At 41.5% G+C, this 14,116-nt stretch overlaps 2 protein-coding genes across 2 annotated transcripts; both read right to left on the bottom strand.

Annotated features, from left to right (window-relative positions):
* Positions 1-40: 40 nt before the first annotated feature.
* On the bottom strand, positions 41-5,448 carry LOC105893249 (calsequestrin-2-like). The gene is made up of 11 exons (XM_012819635.2): positions 4,950-5,448; positions 4,023-4,107; positions 3,830-3,930; positions 3,232-3,343; positions 2,278-2,351; positions 2,009-2,139; positions 1,842-1,887; positions 1,527-1,581; positions 1,323-1,423; positions 938-1,012; positions 41-768 (listed from the first exon to the last, which is right to left on the bottom strand). Exons 1-11 carry the CDS (start codon positions 5,184-5,186, stop codon positions 553-555), a joined length of 1,233 nt encoding a protein of 410 aa, XP_012675089.1. The 5' UTR covers positions 5,187-5,448; the 3' UTR covers positions 41-552.
* A 581-nt stretch (positions 5,449-6,029) lies between these two features.
* poglut1 (protein O-glucosyltransferase 1) lies at positions 6,030-12,708 on the bottom strand. The gene is made up of 11 exons (XM_012819688.3): positions 12,376-12,708; positions 11,565-11,655; positions 11,182-11,325; positions 10,715-10,850; positions 10,205-10,326; positions 9,783-9,842; positions 9,409-9,508; positions 9,022-9,080; positions 8,481-8,648; positions 7,967-8,023; positions 6,030-7,863 (listed from the first exon to the last, which is right to left on the bottom strand). Exons 1-11 carry the CDS (start codon positions 12,491-12,493, stop codon positions 7,707-7,709), a joined length of 1,212 nt encoding a protein of 403 aa, XP_012675142.1. The 5' UTR covers positions 12,494-12,708; the 3' UTR covers positions 6,030-7,706.
* Between the last annotated feature and the right edge of the window lie 1,408 nt (positions 12,709-14,116).

The raw sequence follows: 14,116 nt of genomic DNA, 5'->3' as shown, positions 1-14,116 counted from the left end.
TCTCAGTGGGTGTTTCACAATATATCAAATACGAGCAATATTTAAAAGGGTTGAGAGATTTATTATGAGGTCTGAACAAAACGTTGCACACATTTAAGCGTCAGGGTGAAGCTGCTTCCTATCTGCAAAAAGTAAAGTTTTTTCATAGCGGGTTTCGGAGCCTTCCATGATGAGAAATTGATCATCTAATTAATAATTTCCCCCTATTTGACAGTGGATGATGCAATGCACACCCTATGATTAGCCTATTGGTGCCACCTAAATGGATAACATATCACAGGTTACCAACATGCATGCATGTGTCCATAAACTCACTCAAAGAGTAAGACCCCAGGTGACCTCAGACATTTTTATATTTCACTGCTTTCCTAATATATGCCATTTCTCTAGAAGATGCAGAATTTAAATTCAAGTTTATTTCTTCATAGTTTGACATCCATAAACAGCCCTCCACATCATCATGCCTTTAAAATGCCAGAAATTATAACACCAGTCATAGGGAAAACTTTGAAGGTTATATAATGCATTCACACTGCCAATCGATCATGATAATCAATCACGGTCATCATCGTCTGCATCATCAACATCCTCATCGTCCTCCTCTTCTTCTTCATAATATTCATCCCCATCATCACCCTCACGGCCGGCTTCATCATCGTCATCCTCTGTGTTGATCTTCCCGGACAGCACATCCTCTATCCAGTCCTCCAAGGCCTCCGCAGACGGTAGAGCTTCATCACTGGCAATGTCCAACCAAACACTGTCCGCCTAAAATGGCAGGAATGTCAAAATATGTATCCACAACCAAGTCATAGTAATTTTGATATGAAAATTATTTGTTAGAGTTCTCTAACAGATCACAATTTCTAAAATCCCGAACTGAAGTATTGCCATAAAAAAAAAAACATGTTAAAGGCACAGGGATTAAGGGCCTCACATCGGTCACGTTCACCACTCCAATCTGTGGTCTGAACAGGTCCACTTTGAAGGTCTGCTCCCAATATGTGGTCAGCTGTGTGAAAGGGAAATATATTAGGTTCACACAATTTACTTACATTGTACACACCACACAATTTAGGAGGCTACCTCCAACAAAGCAAGACTCTCAGGAAAAAAGGCATTTCAGGAGTGCAATTCCTAGTGGACACCACTCCCTCAGTAAGCTGTGCAAATACATTCTGATGGTCAAACATGGTTACCCTTCTATGACGTTTCCTGCCTGGTTAAGGCAGCTCCTACAGCTCTAAAGACAATTTATGTACTCTAACCCAATGTGGCGTATATCAGCTTCATCATCAGTGTTCAGTGTTGTGGAATCTTACTAGAGGAAAGTCATCAGGGTCAATCCATACAATGCTCAGGTCAGGGTTATTGGTGTTGTCTCTTGCTACCTCCTTCAGGATCTCCAGGAACTCGTAGCCATCTTAGAGGTGACACACAGTGACTTGTCACAAGTTGATACCCACAGTTAAACATACAAATAAATAATCAATAAATACAGTATATTTTTAGAACTATCGGCCAACCAGGATCCTCTTCCTCTGCAAAGGCAACTATGTGTATCCCGTCCATGTCATCCTCCTGTTATAGAGACAGAAGGCAGAATTCTGTTGAAAATATCTCCCTGCTACAGAATTTAGCATTAGCAGATGATCCCATATCCAATAGTCGTTATTTAGTCCTTGTTAATGTTATCTTATTACATTTTTTACAGACTGTAAGATTGCAAGTCAGATAACATCTAGGCATTCAATGTCAATTGAATCATGTACAGTTATTTTATTTCTTTATTTTAATGCTAATGAAACTCTAACATTTAATAGTCTTAATAGTTTTCTTACCCATGTCTCAAACATGTCCTCAGAGCGCAACTTTCTCAGAGTTGGCCTTTAGAAAACGAAGAAATGTCTTTATTTCAAGAATGAGGACATATGGATACTTCTTATACTTGTATAAATGAGATAACTACTGGCTTCATCTCACTGGGATGTGTCAGTTACACGTATACCTTCTGTGTGTATTAACAAAGTCTACAATCTCAGCCTCAGAGTTGGGTTTTCCAGGGATAGTGACTGGCTCCTCCATAAAGGGCTCATAAAAGTCAACCTCATTCATCTTTAGAGTCAGATGCTTTGCAACCTGCAACATATAGATAAACACAGAATATTAACGTCCTGAATAGTAAGATAACGCATGACAATCCAAAGTACATTCAGATACCTCTCTAAACACCAACTTCACCTTAGTCAATGGCATGGTGGGACAAGATAAACGTACCGCTTTATCAAAAGTGGCAAAGAACTTGATATAGGGCTGAAACTGCTCAGCCGCCTCCAGAAAGGCTTTGTAATCTGAAAGAGAGAGAGAGAGAGAGAGAGAAAGAGAGAGAGGGAGAAGCACTTAAAATTATAATATACGAATAATATTTTTGAGAAAGCTCCACCAGTAATACAAGCACAAAACAGCACTTTTTGAGAACCAGGTTTAATTGCTCTTGCGGACTGAGTAGCGAGTGCTATTTTAGGACAGTGCTGTTGTTCAGGGACTTATCTTTGCATAGACTGAGCACTTACTCAAGGGGAACATCATAGGGATTCAATGGCCCAATCTGTATTTTTACTCTATCCGTCCGAATTTCATGAATTATTACACAGGACCAAATAGATATGGAAAACATTCCCCTGTGCATTGGAATGTGGGTTGAATGAAAATGTAGGATTGTGCCATGTATAGCCTTTTTTCACTCTGGCAGGGGGACTGCTAATGGAAACTAGCCTTTTGGCTATAATTGGGTGCATTTACATTTTAATGTTCATGAATGTACACTGTCCCTCTTGATCAAAAAAATACATTGATTGATTGATAACTGTAGCACAGCCCTAATAATACTTTGTTATCTCCAATAATTGTCCTATTGTTCCACAGCACTTACCCTCACCTGCTACAGAATTTAGCATTAGCGGATGATCCTATATCCTGTGGTTGTTGTTTAGTCCTTGTTAATGTTATCTTATGAAATCGTTTAGTAAGATTGCAAGTTAAAGAATATATAGTCACTCAATGTCAATTTAATCATGTAAAGTTATTTTATTTATTTTTATTTTAAAGTATTATTAATACTTTGTTATCTCCCTATTATTGTCCTATTGTCCCCACCCCACCCCCCTCCCATGCCTTGCAATGGACACTTTGCTTTGGTTGTAAGGAGGTGGGTGCAAAGGGAGGACCTACGCTCTGACTCTTCCCCCTTGAAGTAGCCAATGAGGCGGGTTTGGCCCTCCATGCGCTCGAAGGCACGCTGCTCCCGGGAGTTACTGATGAGCTCCACTGGGTCCTCAAGGAGCTACAGGCCGGCAGCAACACAACAAACAGCAGCAATTAGACCAAAGATAATGAGACAACCAGCAATGGGACAACACACGGGCACAGGGTGTGGATTTAAAACGAATGGAGAATTACAGATGTAGAACCTCAATTAGACATAGACTGGGCCTGAGAAACTAGTAGCAATAATTATGTATTATGGCCAACAGAGGACAGTAAAAACCCTTTAATTTACTACAGTCTAACTGTGCTGATTGATGTTTGTTAAGTATCATCATATAATTTTGAGGATAGAGTGAAGAGTAAAGAAATGTACATCAATCAGTTCTTTTAATCTGTAAAACTCCCAGAGTGGACAGCTGCATGGTGCATTTTTCTCTGCCTAGTTGATAGGTTTCAACACCTATTTTAAAGCAGATTGTGAGATTAAAAGAGAATAAAATACTAAAACCTAATTTGCGCATACACATAACACCCTTCTGCATGATGTCTTAATCACACTCACATCCAGCAGAAACTCCACCAGAGTATCAGCCGAGAGTTCTCCATCAAACTCAATCAGGCGATCCTCTTTAAATGTGTAGATGCTTCCTTCTTCTTCCAGTCCTGAAGCCCCACACAGCAATATAAAGAGAAAAGAAATTGAATAAATACGATCATTTGTCTTTTCAGAATTATGAAGTGTAGTGAAGCATTACCTAGTTTTCTGGCCACTTTGGCATCCTTGCGGGAGTCAACCATCCCAAACCCAATATCTCTGTCCTCCAGAACCTGGGCAGCTAGCTGGGAGGTGAGAACAGAGATATGTCAAGACAGAGGAAGAGAGAGAGAGAGAGAGAGGAAGAGAGAGAGAGAGGAAGAGAGAGAGAGAGCATAGCTAGATTATTTGAACTACCCATTACAAAAATTGACCCAGCCTCCCAAATCTCCACCAGGTCACAGTGATGAGACATGCATGGACAACACAGAATCACAATGAGGAAGATAAACAGAGTTAAATACATGACCCAGTTATTCAGATTATTCAGTACCAACACAATCATCAGAGCTGACACTGACTAGATGCCCTAGTTTTAGAGCTGCTACGTCCATTAAAAGCAATCAGATCAGACTTCTAGGTTACACCAATATTCTCTCTGATCGCTTCTGCCCAAATCTACAAGCATAACATATTGTCCTGAGTTTCACAAGGCTATGGGAAGATGTGTGTCGCCTGTCCTAAAAGGCTTACAATGTCTTCATACATCATCATACATTAAACTGTAGGTAAGAATAGACAGATAGAGTATACTCACAGCCTAACCTATCTACTAAAAAGTTAACTTTCTTGAAACCTTACACTACGAATTACTGTTGAAGTCTACATGATCAAGAAAACACCATAGTATTTTTAAGACCTCTATCAAGCCTCTATGCTTCCATTTCAAAAATCTTTATTCTTGAGTTGTTCCTCTCCATCAAGCATACCATTACCAGTTCAAGCTCAGAACTGAAACCATGGTGCAATAATGAGGGTTTTGATCCCCCCCACCCCCCTATTTAAGACTTCAACCCTCCCAAAGAAGGTAAAAGCAACTGGGGGGGGGGGGGGGCTCTTCCCATGCATCTAATCTCCCCTGTCTCACCTCCAGTACCATCTCCGTCATGTGGAACTGCTTCTGGAGGCCCTTATCAGCGGACAGCGGCTCGTGGTAAAGCACGCACAGCATGTCATGCTTCTTCAGGGCCTTCTTGTAGTTCCGCTTGTTGATGTTGAGCACGCGGTCCTTCCCATCAAAGCTGGGGAACTCCAGGCCTCCTTTCCCGGCGCAGAAAGAGCCGAGGCCCATGCAAGCAATGGAGATCATCCACAAAGACAGCATGCTTCTCCAGGGCCAGAGATCCAACTACGGAGATCTCGCTTTCTATTGCCTTTTATAGACGAACACAGCGAGAGTCCACTTCACTATTTGCTTCAGAGATTTTAGAGCTGATCACCGTCCTTCCACGCATTGACGTTTAGATGGTCAAGCAACACTATTCCTTTTTTTCCTTGTCTTTCACTTTCCCTCGCCTTCTCCAAGTTCCTCTCTCGACTGAGAACAACTGAGTGTTGGATCAAAAGTGTGATGATCTGAATCGGAGACTGTGCGCCCACCCACCCTTCTTTTCCCATGCCATTTCGCTTTAAGGCTAAAAATACTGAACGTGCCACTGAAGAATATAGGCCAGATAATTACAGAAATCAGCAGGGATTTACACCATCACTCCATCAACTTTGGACAAAATGAATTATCTCTGAGGGAGAGACAGAGAGATTTTAGGGCAAGCTAACACTTGTGTTATTTGACACCTTGCATAGTTGATATCCTGAAAAAGACAGGTGAAAGTGAACAGAGCCCTAATATAGCAGCTTTATCAATCCATATCAATTCTATAGAAATTGCTATTGTATTCATATGTCTTACCTGATATTTCAATAGTTTCTCTGGACATTTCTAGAAAATGCAGTATTTGTAAATGAGCTTTCAGGCTGTTTGTACATGTGGTTATAAGAAACAAGTTCACACTCCTACAGGTGGCCATTGGGAAAGGTAGTCCTGTCAGTATCACGTACTCTATGATGAAACTGTTCATTTGGTTTGATGCCCATTTAAATCCTTTGAGCAAAATCATGACAGCCAGCTAGGAAACGGATCAGGATACAAAAATGAAAGAGCACGGGGAAATGTATAAAATGTCATGTTTTATTATACAGAAAAGCACAGTGATTCTAATCTAGAAATAAACTGCAACTCAATAGTTAGAAAAGTGGTTTAAATAAAAAAAATACAAAAAGTATGCTGCCCTGCACTGTCAAAATGGAGATTTAGATTTGATATCTCCCTTCTCTCACTACTTGGCTTACATCATGATATTACGTTACCAATATACAGATAGAACAAGCCAGTGATTACAAACAAATACCATAGTCAAGGCCGAGTGTTGTGTGGCACCACCTATAAATACGTATTTAAAAAAATAAGTAAAGTACACCAAGGTTGTTCTCAGAGGACATTCAGCACCACAGCGACCGAGTACCAATGTGGTCCATACAGGTCTTTACACATAGAGAATTTGAATAATATTATCTGGGAGGCATCTGTGAAACTCATGGGCTGTAATGGTGGCAATAGACATGTGGGAAGTATTATGTACCTCTTCCCCACCTTGTCCATGCTGCCGTTGCTGCATTAGATCAGAGCACATAAGGTAGTCTCTCTTGGCACTTCAGAGCTGGACAGAACTGTGTCAAGAGGTTGTGCGCTGGTGGCTGATGACTGCAATGAAGAGAACCTCTGATTGTGCTCTACAATTACAGCCTCAGCACAGCAACCGCTATCATTATGAGTCTCTATGATTACAATGCTATATTCAAAAAAACTAAAAGCCTGTGCCCACTCACTTCGTAGGTGCTGGGTGGTTAAATGTTCTAATATAGATATATAATGTCCACCACGTACTAATAGGACTTCACTAATGTTAATTTAAACAGATTCATCCCAGATTCACTGATGTTTAGGAGAATTGTGAATACACACCAAAGTAAGATGGACATTTTATATCTTTAGTATTATTTTCTTATCAATAACACCAGTGCACAAAATGGCAGTAAAACTCATGCTACCATGAAAAGGTCTCTGCCCATGTAAGTGTTCGGCTGTTGGTCTGAAGGCAAAGCACTGGGAGGATTGAAGGCATAAATGCCATTACAAACCATAGAAAAGGTTAATAAAAAAAGCAGCATTTCTTGTTCATGTGGGTATGCACCTTGCTGCCATGCTAACTGCCAGTGACTAATGTTCTTACAACAGCAATCTCCATTGGCAGAGAATATGTTTAACGTAACGCTGAGTCCACATATTCTTCTATTAAGACTTGTAGTTCATTATTCAAAAATCACAAGAACTGTAAAATTCTTTTGTTGTCGGAAAAACATTCATGTTCACTTCCTGAAAGGAGAAGTGAAGCTCTAGTGCAGGTCGTTGCTGTATACAAACGGCTTCTTCTCAATGGGACTTAAATCTTAGTTACCGCAATCTCAATTACTATATGACCTCCTACAAATCTACACAAAGCTTCACTAATGTATTATTTCAATATCTAGATAAAAGTAGCAGTACTATTTCAACAAAGCCGGCCACCAGAATTATCACCCAAAAAAAACTGTGTTGCTCTTACAGGACGGGTTATTGGATGGGATCAAATGTTTTGACTGCCTCCGAACCTGCATAAAAAAACGTGTTGTTTGAAGCTAAGCACACGATCTGCAACACGCCATAAGCTGCCCTGGTGAAATACAGAGGAGGAAGAGAGGGTATGAGCAGCGGAAAGGATAGGAAAAGAATGGAGGGTCCTCCAGGTCAGAGTTCGGAGTGGCCGGGCCGGTAGGTGATCTGATTGTAGTTGGGTCGTCTGGCAGGGCGGTACTGGAGCAGTCGGGCGAACTGGGTGAGCAGTTTCTCCCAGTAGCAGGAGATGTCCTTCATCCTCAGGTGATCCAGGATGAAGCGCTCACCTCTAGGGGGAGACAGAGAGGGAGAGAATGGTATATCTGATCCATTTGATAACACTTGAGCTCAGGTTTTCTAAAGCAGGTTTTCTTAAAAACACTTTACTTTACCTCTTGGCAATCCTCTCAGCCACATCCTCATTCTCCTTCACAAACTGCAACAGGTCCCTAGAAGATCGGAGAAAATAACAGCTGACTGAAAGGACATGAGATGGGAATGAGTTGCAGTTGGCTCAAGAGAGAGATCAACCGGTCCGTCAGATTTTAAAGTTCAGTTTCCTCCCTACGTTTGCTGGTGTAAAGGTAAACATCATTTGTTGTTGTAGCGAGTGTTTTGTATCAGTTTCAGGAAATTAAACATTGATAGCTATAGTGACATAAATCACTACTAAATACATTTTATGTAAATACATTTATGTAAATACTAAATACATTTATTTCACAAATTAGTCATAAAATGCATTAAAAGTAATATGCTGCTCTTGGTAGTAGAGTGACACATCTCTTAATCAACCTGTTGAATTGCCATTCTTGTGAAGAACTTGTTCAGTGGAATGATCACCTCAGTAACAGCAACAACAACAACATTAACAACATGACTGAGAAGACATCAGAGAGGGGTTACCTCACGTCGGACAGGTCCTGCTTGACAGGGATGTAGTGAACCCACGGGTGGAGCTGCGGGTAAAAGAACTCCAACCACTCCTCCCCGACATGGAAAACCAGCGAGCCGCACAGGAAAAGGTGCTTCAGCCTGAAGCTGGCGGCCACACCCCGGAAATTAAAGAGGTACCTGCACAACCAACACTGTGTCATTCACTTTCTACACACTATGGGAACACTCTATGGCAAAGCGATCTCTACTACATCTCTGGTATTTTATATTTAGTAGTAGCTTCTTGAGAAAATAGCAGTGTTTAAAAGTTCAGTTGCAAGGCCTCATGCAGGCTATTATATGTGAACTATTTCAAATTAGCTTGTTCCACAAATTAGCACCAATGGATTAAATACACATGCAAACTCTCCATTGTATGAATACTCTAATATTAAACACATATGGGTTAAGTTCCATTTATAATTATAGTGACATTAACAAGAATCAAATTTAATTAATAAAAGAACAATTCTTCTGGCAGAGAATATTTAGAATAAGTAAGGAGTCTCACTTGTATTCACAATGGTCAACCAGGGAAATCTCTTTCGCAGGGGGTTTCCCAAGAGTATCCTGGGTAAGAACAGAATACAATTTCATTTATTTTGTTAAGTCAGGAAAGTGTCAGTACTCGCCGTACCATGTGTCCATAGATAAGTAGGGACATAGCATTCAGTTCATTTTCAGATTACACTCTTCAGATAAAAGAGATCTACTTTATCTGAGCTGCATTAGCATACCAACCCACACCGTCTTATACTGCATGAACAACTCAAATATACAAATGAAACATGGTGAAACCAACATCTGCATTACTATGTAGACACACATCAATGCAAATTACAGTGATAACATTACCACAGTAACTTTGTATGAATTCTGCAGCCGACTCTCTACTAACCTTCTCTGACCTCCAAGCCTGGTTCTTGGTGTACTCAGCATCTACGAGGTCTGGCTCCCCTCTGGAGAGCAGGATCAGAGGATCCCGCTCAGAGCTGGTTCTGTCAGAGGGGGTAGAGGATTTCTTTAACTTTGTGAACACACTCGGCGTGCATAGGTGCTTTCCCCGCTGTTTACATCAGGGACAAAGCTTGACTTGCAAAAGTGACCAAGACAAGGTGACAATGATGTTTCAATCAGTCTTCTGCCGTGTAAAGAGGACAGATTAAACAACAGGACATGGTAAAGAAGACAGATTAAACAACAGGACATGGTAAAAAGGACAGATTAAACAACAGGACATGGTAAAGCCAGTGACTGGAGACTCAGACTGACCTAGAGCCTCTGAAGAATCCCCTAGAGTGTTTCTTTCTCCATGGCCATTGTGCAGCTGATCTGAGGGAGCACAAAGCAACAATGCAGTTACGTACCAAAGGGAAGACATTATTGCACACACACTGGTTACACAGGGTTTCTCAAGGACTGAGTGTTTCTCAAGGACTGAGTGTTTCTTAAGGAAGACATTTTGATTTGATAAAAATGTTGATTTCTGAAGTTTGTGGGGAAAAAGTAAAACTACTGACTTGAGGTCCTAATGCTGTATTTAGGGATAAATGTGTCCCTAGCATTATATTAATTTACACACAAACACGCCTGAACAAAATGTGTCTTCATATATTTATTACATGAATTAATGTATAATATCTGTGTATATTTTACATGTGTGAATATTCTGTTTAATTTAGTTGTCATCTTACTTCTGCAGGTCATCCCTCATGAGATCCCATCGACCGAGTCCAGTGGGATAGATGGGCCACACAGCTGGGCCTCCCTCCCAGAAGGTCCAGGCAGGGTACATGATGTCCTGGTAGTCTGGTGTCTGCCCAACAAACAGAATTGGATGTTAAAACATTAGACAAACCTCTTCAGAAAATATAACTCAAATATCACAGCTCTTTTTTTGTTTGTTTAAATTATGCTCTTCCCCATATTACATTAAAATTGTACATTGTTAACTTTTTTTCTGTGCACAGTTTGCCGAGAGTGTGTCAGTATGTGTGTCTCTGTTTGTGTGTGTGTTAAGCATGAGCAAAAGGATAGTGTTAACCGGTATGTGTTTAGCTATCTCAATATCAATGTTAGCGTAAACAAACAAAACACAAAATAAAACAAGTCTTAGAGACAAAAAGTGTGTGTGTGTGTGTGTGTGTGTGTGTGTGTGTGTGTGTGTGAGAGAATGTGAGTGTGTACATGGCAACTCTGCTCACCTTGCTGAAGGACAGCACAGGGAGTGCAGGTTGGGCCCAGTGGGGCACCTGTGGGTAGTCGCGCACATTGATCACCATCTCCATATCGGGTAGACTGTCAATCACCTGCAGAATGAAGTGCTCGACCCCACTGCATCTAAAATCAGAAATGGTTTCCTTAAAGCATTCACTCATGTGCCTAGATGTATGCATATGTGCATCATTGCAAACCGAGTCAGCTTTGAGGTAAATGAAATGAATTAAAAGATTATCACACACACACACACACACACACACACACACACACACACTTTAACACCATGCTTTCTCAACATAAGCTATCCAGAGGAGTGACCACTTAATCTCATTTATTCACAGAGCCCCATTATTGGATTGCCATGAACTCCTTAAGCCAATGGCAGTGTAGAGCCAGTATACCACAGGCAACCAGCACCATTAATACATGTTACAGTCCAACACAGACACACCTGGCAGGGAACATGCAGCTCTGTTCTCTGTACAGCTTGTGGTCGATGATCTGGTAGTGCGTACCAACTCCTCGACGAACTGTGTCCATCATAAGAGACTCTGACACTCCTGAGCCAAATGGCTTCAGGTCTGCCTTTAGGACTCTGTCATTGACATCAACAGAAATACATAACATACACCCAGAGATTTGTAAAAGACGGACACTGAAAGTCTAGGTTCCATACTCATGCTTCTTGGATAATCAAATCATGACCTTAGCGTGTAATGCTGTGCTATACTATTTGATACAGAGGAGAATGCACAGACTTATTTGCTTTTACATGAAGAATTACAAGTACATTTCACCAAAACATCTCTTATGTGTTGGAAAGTCTCTAAGTACCCATGGTGGCAGCTGCAGTTGTGTTGACTGCATGGTGTGTAGTTTCGGACTGCCTCCTCGATCTGGTCTAGGTGCTTCTTCCACCGCTTGCCTGCAAATGAGACAGTCTGTAAATCGGATCTAAGATCAAGCTTGCTTAATTTTCTGTGAGGAGATCCATTTAAAAAACAAAATTAGATATCTGTTCTGTGATCAAAACTCATGACCATCAAGTGCTGAAATGCCTATCTCTCCATTTTGTACACTGTCTCTATTAAAGGAAAGGACGCGTGCTGAATGAAATAAAGGGTAACTTTCAGACGTGGTAGTGCACACAAGTTGTTCGGAAAGAAAAAAAGATAGGTAGTTGACGTTTGGGACTAGAAATGTGTGGTGTACAGGCTATCCCATGCGGTTTAGCTTGACATCTCACCACACAGAAGAGTTTAAAAACTTTGTCTACGTACTGCTACCAAGATAGGCACATTTAATCTATCCTTAGTTAAGCAAAAAGCTTATCGCATCCTTAGGTAGAAAGGTAGAAAGCTGATCAGTTTTCATATTAGATGTGACACGTGTCTTGTGATTATCTCTTCCGTCATACTAGTAGAACACACGTAAATCATCGAAAAGTCTTTATCACAAACATGACAGATAGCCCACTTTGCTCAGTAGTTGAGACTAGGACCTCCCGCAAACGTTAGCTGGCTAGCCCGCTAACTTTTATTTGTGATGAATGAAAAGTCGTTTACATTGAGACATAACAGCTCCATTGTAGTACTCTTGCATGCACATAACCATCCAACATAATTGGTTTTCTAAACATTCTCACCTTTGTCAGCCAAACTTCTCTCAACTCCATGTAGCAGAAAGCTGACAGTGAACAAGATCAGCAACCGCGGCTCCATTTCTTGTTGATCGAATAGTTGGGTCTGGAAGCACGTCGTCATACGTCGCTGTCGGTCATCTTCTAATTACGCCTTTTTCAGAGTCTGATTCGCTGTCGTGAACAGCATATGGATCTCGGATAAAGCATAGGCATAGGAAGACTTAGGAATCTTCCTATGTTTATCGCTGCGTTTTTGACTTCGGCAGACTGAGGGTCAGCATGAACAACCAGTCTCGGTGTCAGTACACAGCCTCAATCCACGGAAGTAAGAATGTACAAACATAGTAATACCAGATAATTACTAATGGGGGACGGGCTCTGGTAAAACACTGCCCCCAATCGGCTTGGGATGGGGAATATGAAATAATTTAGCTGGTTAGCTGACAGCCCCCTTTAATAAATCATTGCAGGTCACATAAATCCAGTGTTTTCTTCTTATCAGCCTACACTTTAGCATAAAATGATGGAGTGTAATACAAGGTTTTTAGTGCCACTGTTGCAGAAATCACATCAAATTCACATTTTTCTTAAATATTAAAACTATTTACTAGCACAAGAAAACACACATCATCTTTTGCCATGGAGGAGACTCTACAAAGCATCCTACCCAGATGTGATGCTAAGCCCAGACCACCATTGAAAATTCATCCAGCTAACAGTATGCATCCTTAAATGTCTGGCTCAGTTTCAGCTGAGACACAAACTGCGTTATCAAGCGTTTCTCCAGCTATAGGGTCTGATGGCAATGACCACTGGGTTTTCTTATATAGGCTATGAAGGCATTTCAGCGGTGGATTCTATCACACCGTCTGAGCACATAAATGCAGGCGGTAAATGCTGGGTTTCTCCCAGCTCTGCAGGGCCATCATGTTCTAACCCTAACTCAACAGTGGTGTCTTATATAATCAGACGGGGGCAACACACTCCCTCCCACTTCTACAAATGTCTCACTCTCTCCTGACCCTGAGTAGTTTACATCTGTTGTCAGTCAAGGCAACTCATATCCCAGGCTGTCTCAATCTGGGGGCAGATCTTCTCTCCACCAGGCGTCCTCTTGTGAGAGAGTGGCGACTTTACCCCCAGGTGGTGACACAGACTTGGGATCAGTTTGGTGGGGCCAACATTGACCCCTTTGCATAAAAAAAAACGAAGTGCCCGGTGAGGGCGCTACATACATCAATTTCACACACCCAAGAGTTCCAGTCATGTGACCAGCTCTTTGTCTGTTTTGCTGATCCAGCTCGTGGCAGGGTGCTGTCTAAACAGTAGCTCTCCCAATGGATTGTGGATGCTATCTCCCTGGCTTATAACAGCAAGGGCGTGCCTTTGCCTGAGGGTGTGCATGCTCATTCCACAAGGGGGGTGGCAGTATCCTGGGCATTGTTCAGGGGTGTGTCAGTGGAGGAAGTGTGCTCTGCCACATCCTCTCATACCTTTGTGAGCATCCTGCCATGTCTATGTGCGCTTCTACCGCCTCCTCCATCCTTTTTACTGAATCGATGGGGTGTAGATGTTCTGTTCAGCCTCATTTGCGCGGTCCGTGATTATAGGACCCATATTTTATGTGTACCAGGTGAATTCACTGAAACAGAACGTAAGGTTATGCATACAACCACTGTCCCCTGAAGGAGAGGAATGAGGTGCAACACTAGTTTGCCTCGCACAGCAGCTAATGCTCGGTGAA

Source organism: Clupea harengus, chromosome 21 (assembly GCF_900700415.2).
Source record: "Clupea harengus chromosome 21, Ch_v2.0.2, whole genome shotgun sequence".
In the NCBI taxonomy this organism is placed as follows: domain Eukaryota; kingdom Metazoa; phylum Chordata; class Actinopteri; order Clupeiformes; family Clupeidae; genus Clupea; species Clupea harengus.
The sequence above is the reverse complement of the archived record's forward strand: the minus strand, read 5'-3'. Positions and strand labels throughout refer to the sequence as shown.

What these genes read in the sequence shown, in the direction of transcription:
- poglut1 (XM_012819688.3), bottom strand. Translation starts at nt 12,493, where the DNA reads ATGACGACGTGCTTCCAGACCCAACTATTCGATCAACAAGAAATGGAG. An exon ending in GAGAAGTTTGGCTGACAAAG is followed by an intron (nt 11,656 to 12,375) that starts GTGAGAATGTTT and finishes TCTCATTTGCAG; the next exon opens with GCAAGCGGTGGAAGAAGCAC. An exon ending in ATGAGGGATGACCTGCAGAA is followed by an intron (nt 9,843 to 10,204) that starts GTAAGATGACAA and finishes GTGCTCCCTCAG; the next exon opens with ATCAGCTGCACAATGGCCAT.
- LOC105893249 (XM_012819635.2), bottom strand. Translation starts at nt 5,186, where the DNA reads ATGCTGTCTTTGTGGATGATCTCCATTGCTTGCATGGGCCTCGGCTCT. An exon ending in AGGACATGTTTGAGACATGG is followed by an intron (nt 1,582 to 1,841) that starts GTAAGAAAACTA and finishes TCTCTATAACAG; the next exon opens with GAGGATGACATGGACGGGAT. An exon ending in TGCAGAGGAAGAGGATCCTG is followed by an intron (nt 1,424 to 1,526) that starts GTTGGCCGATAG and finishes GTCACCTCTAAG; the next exon opens with ATGGCTACGAGTTCCTGGAG.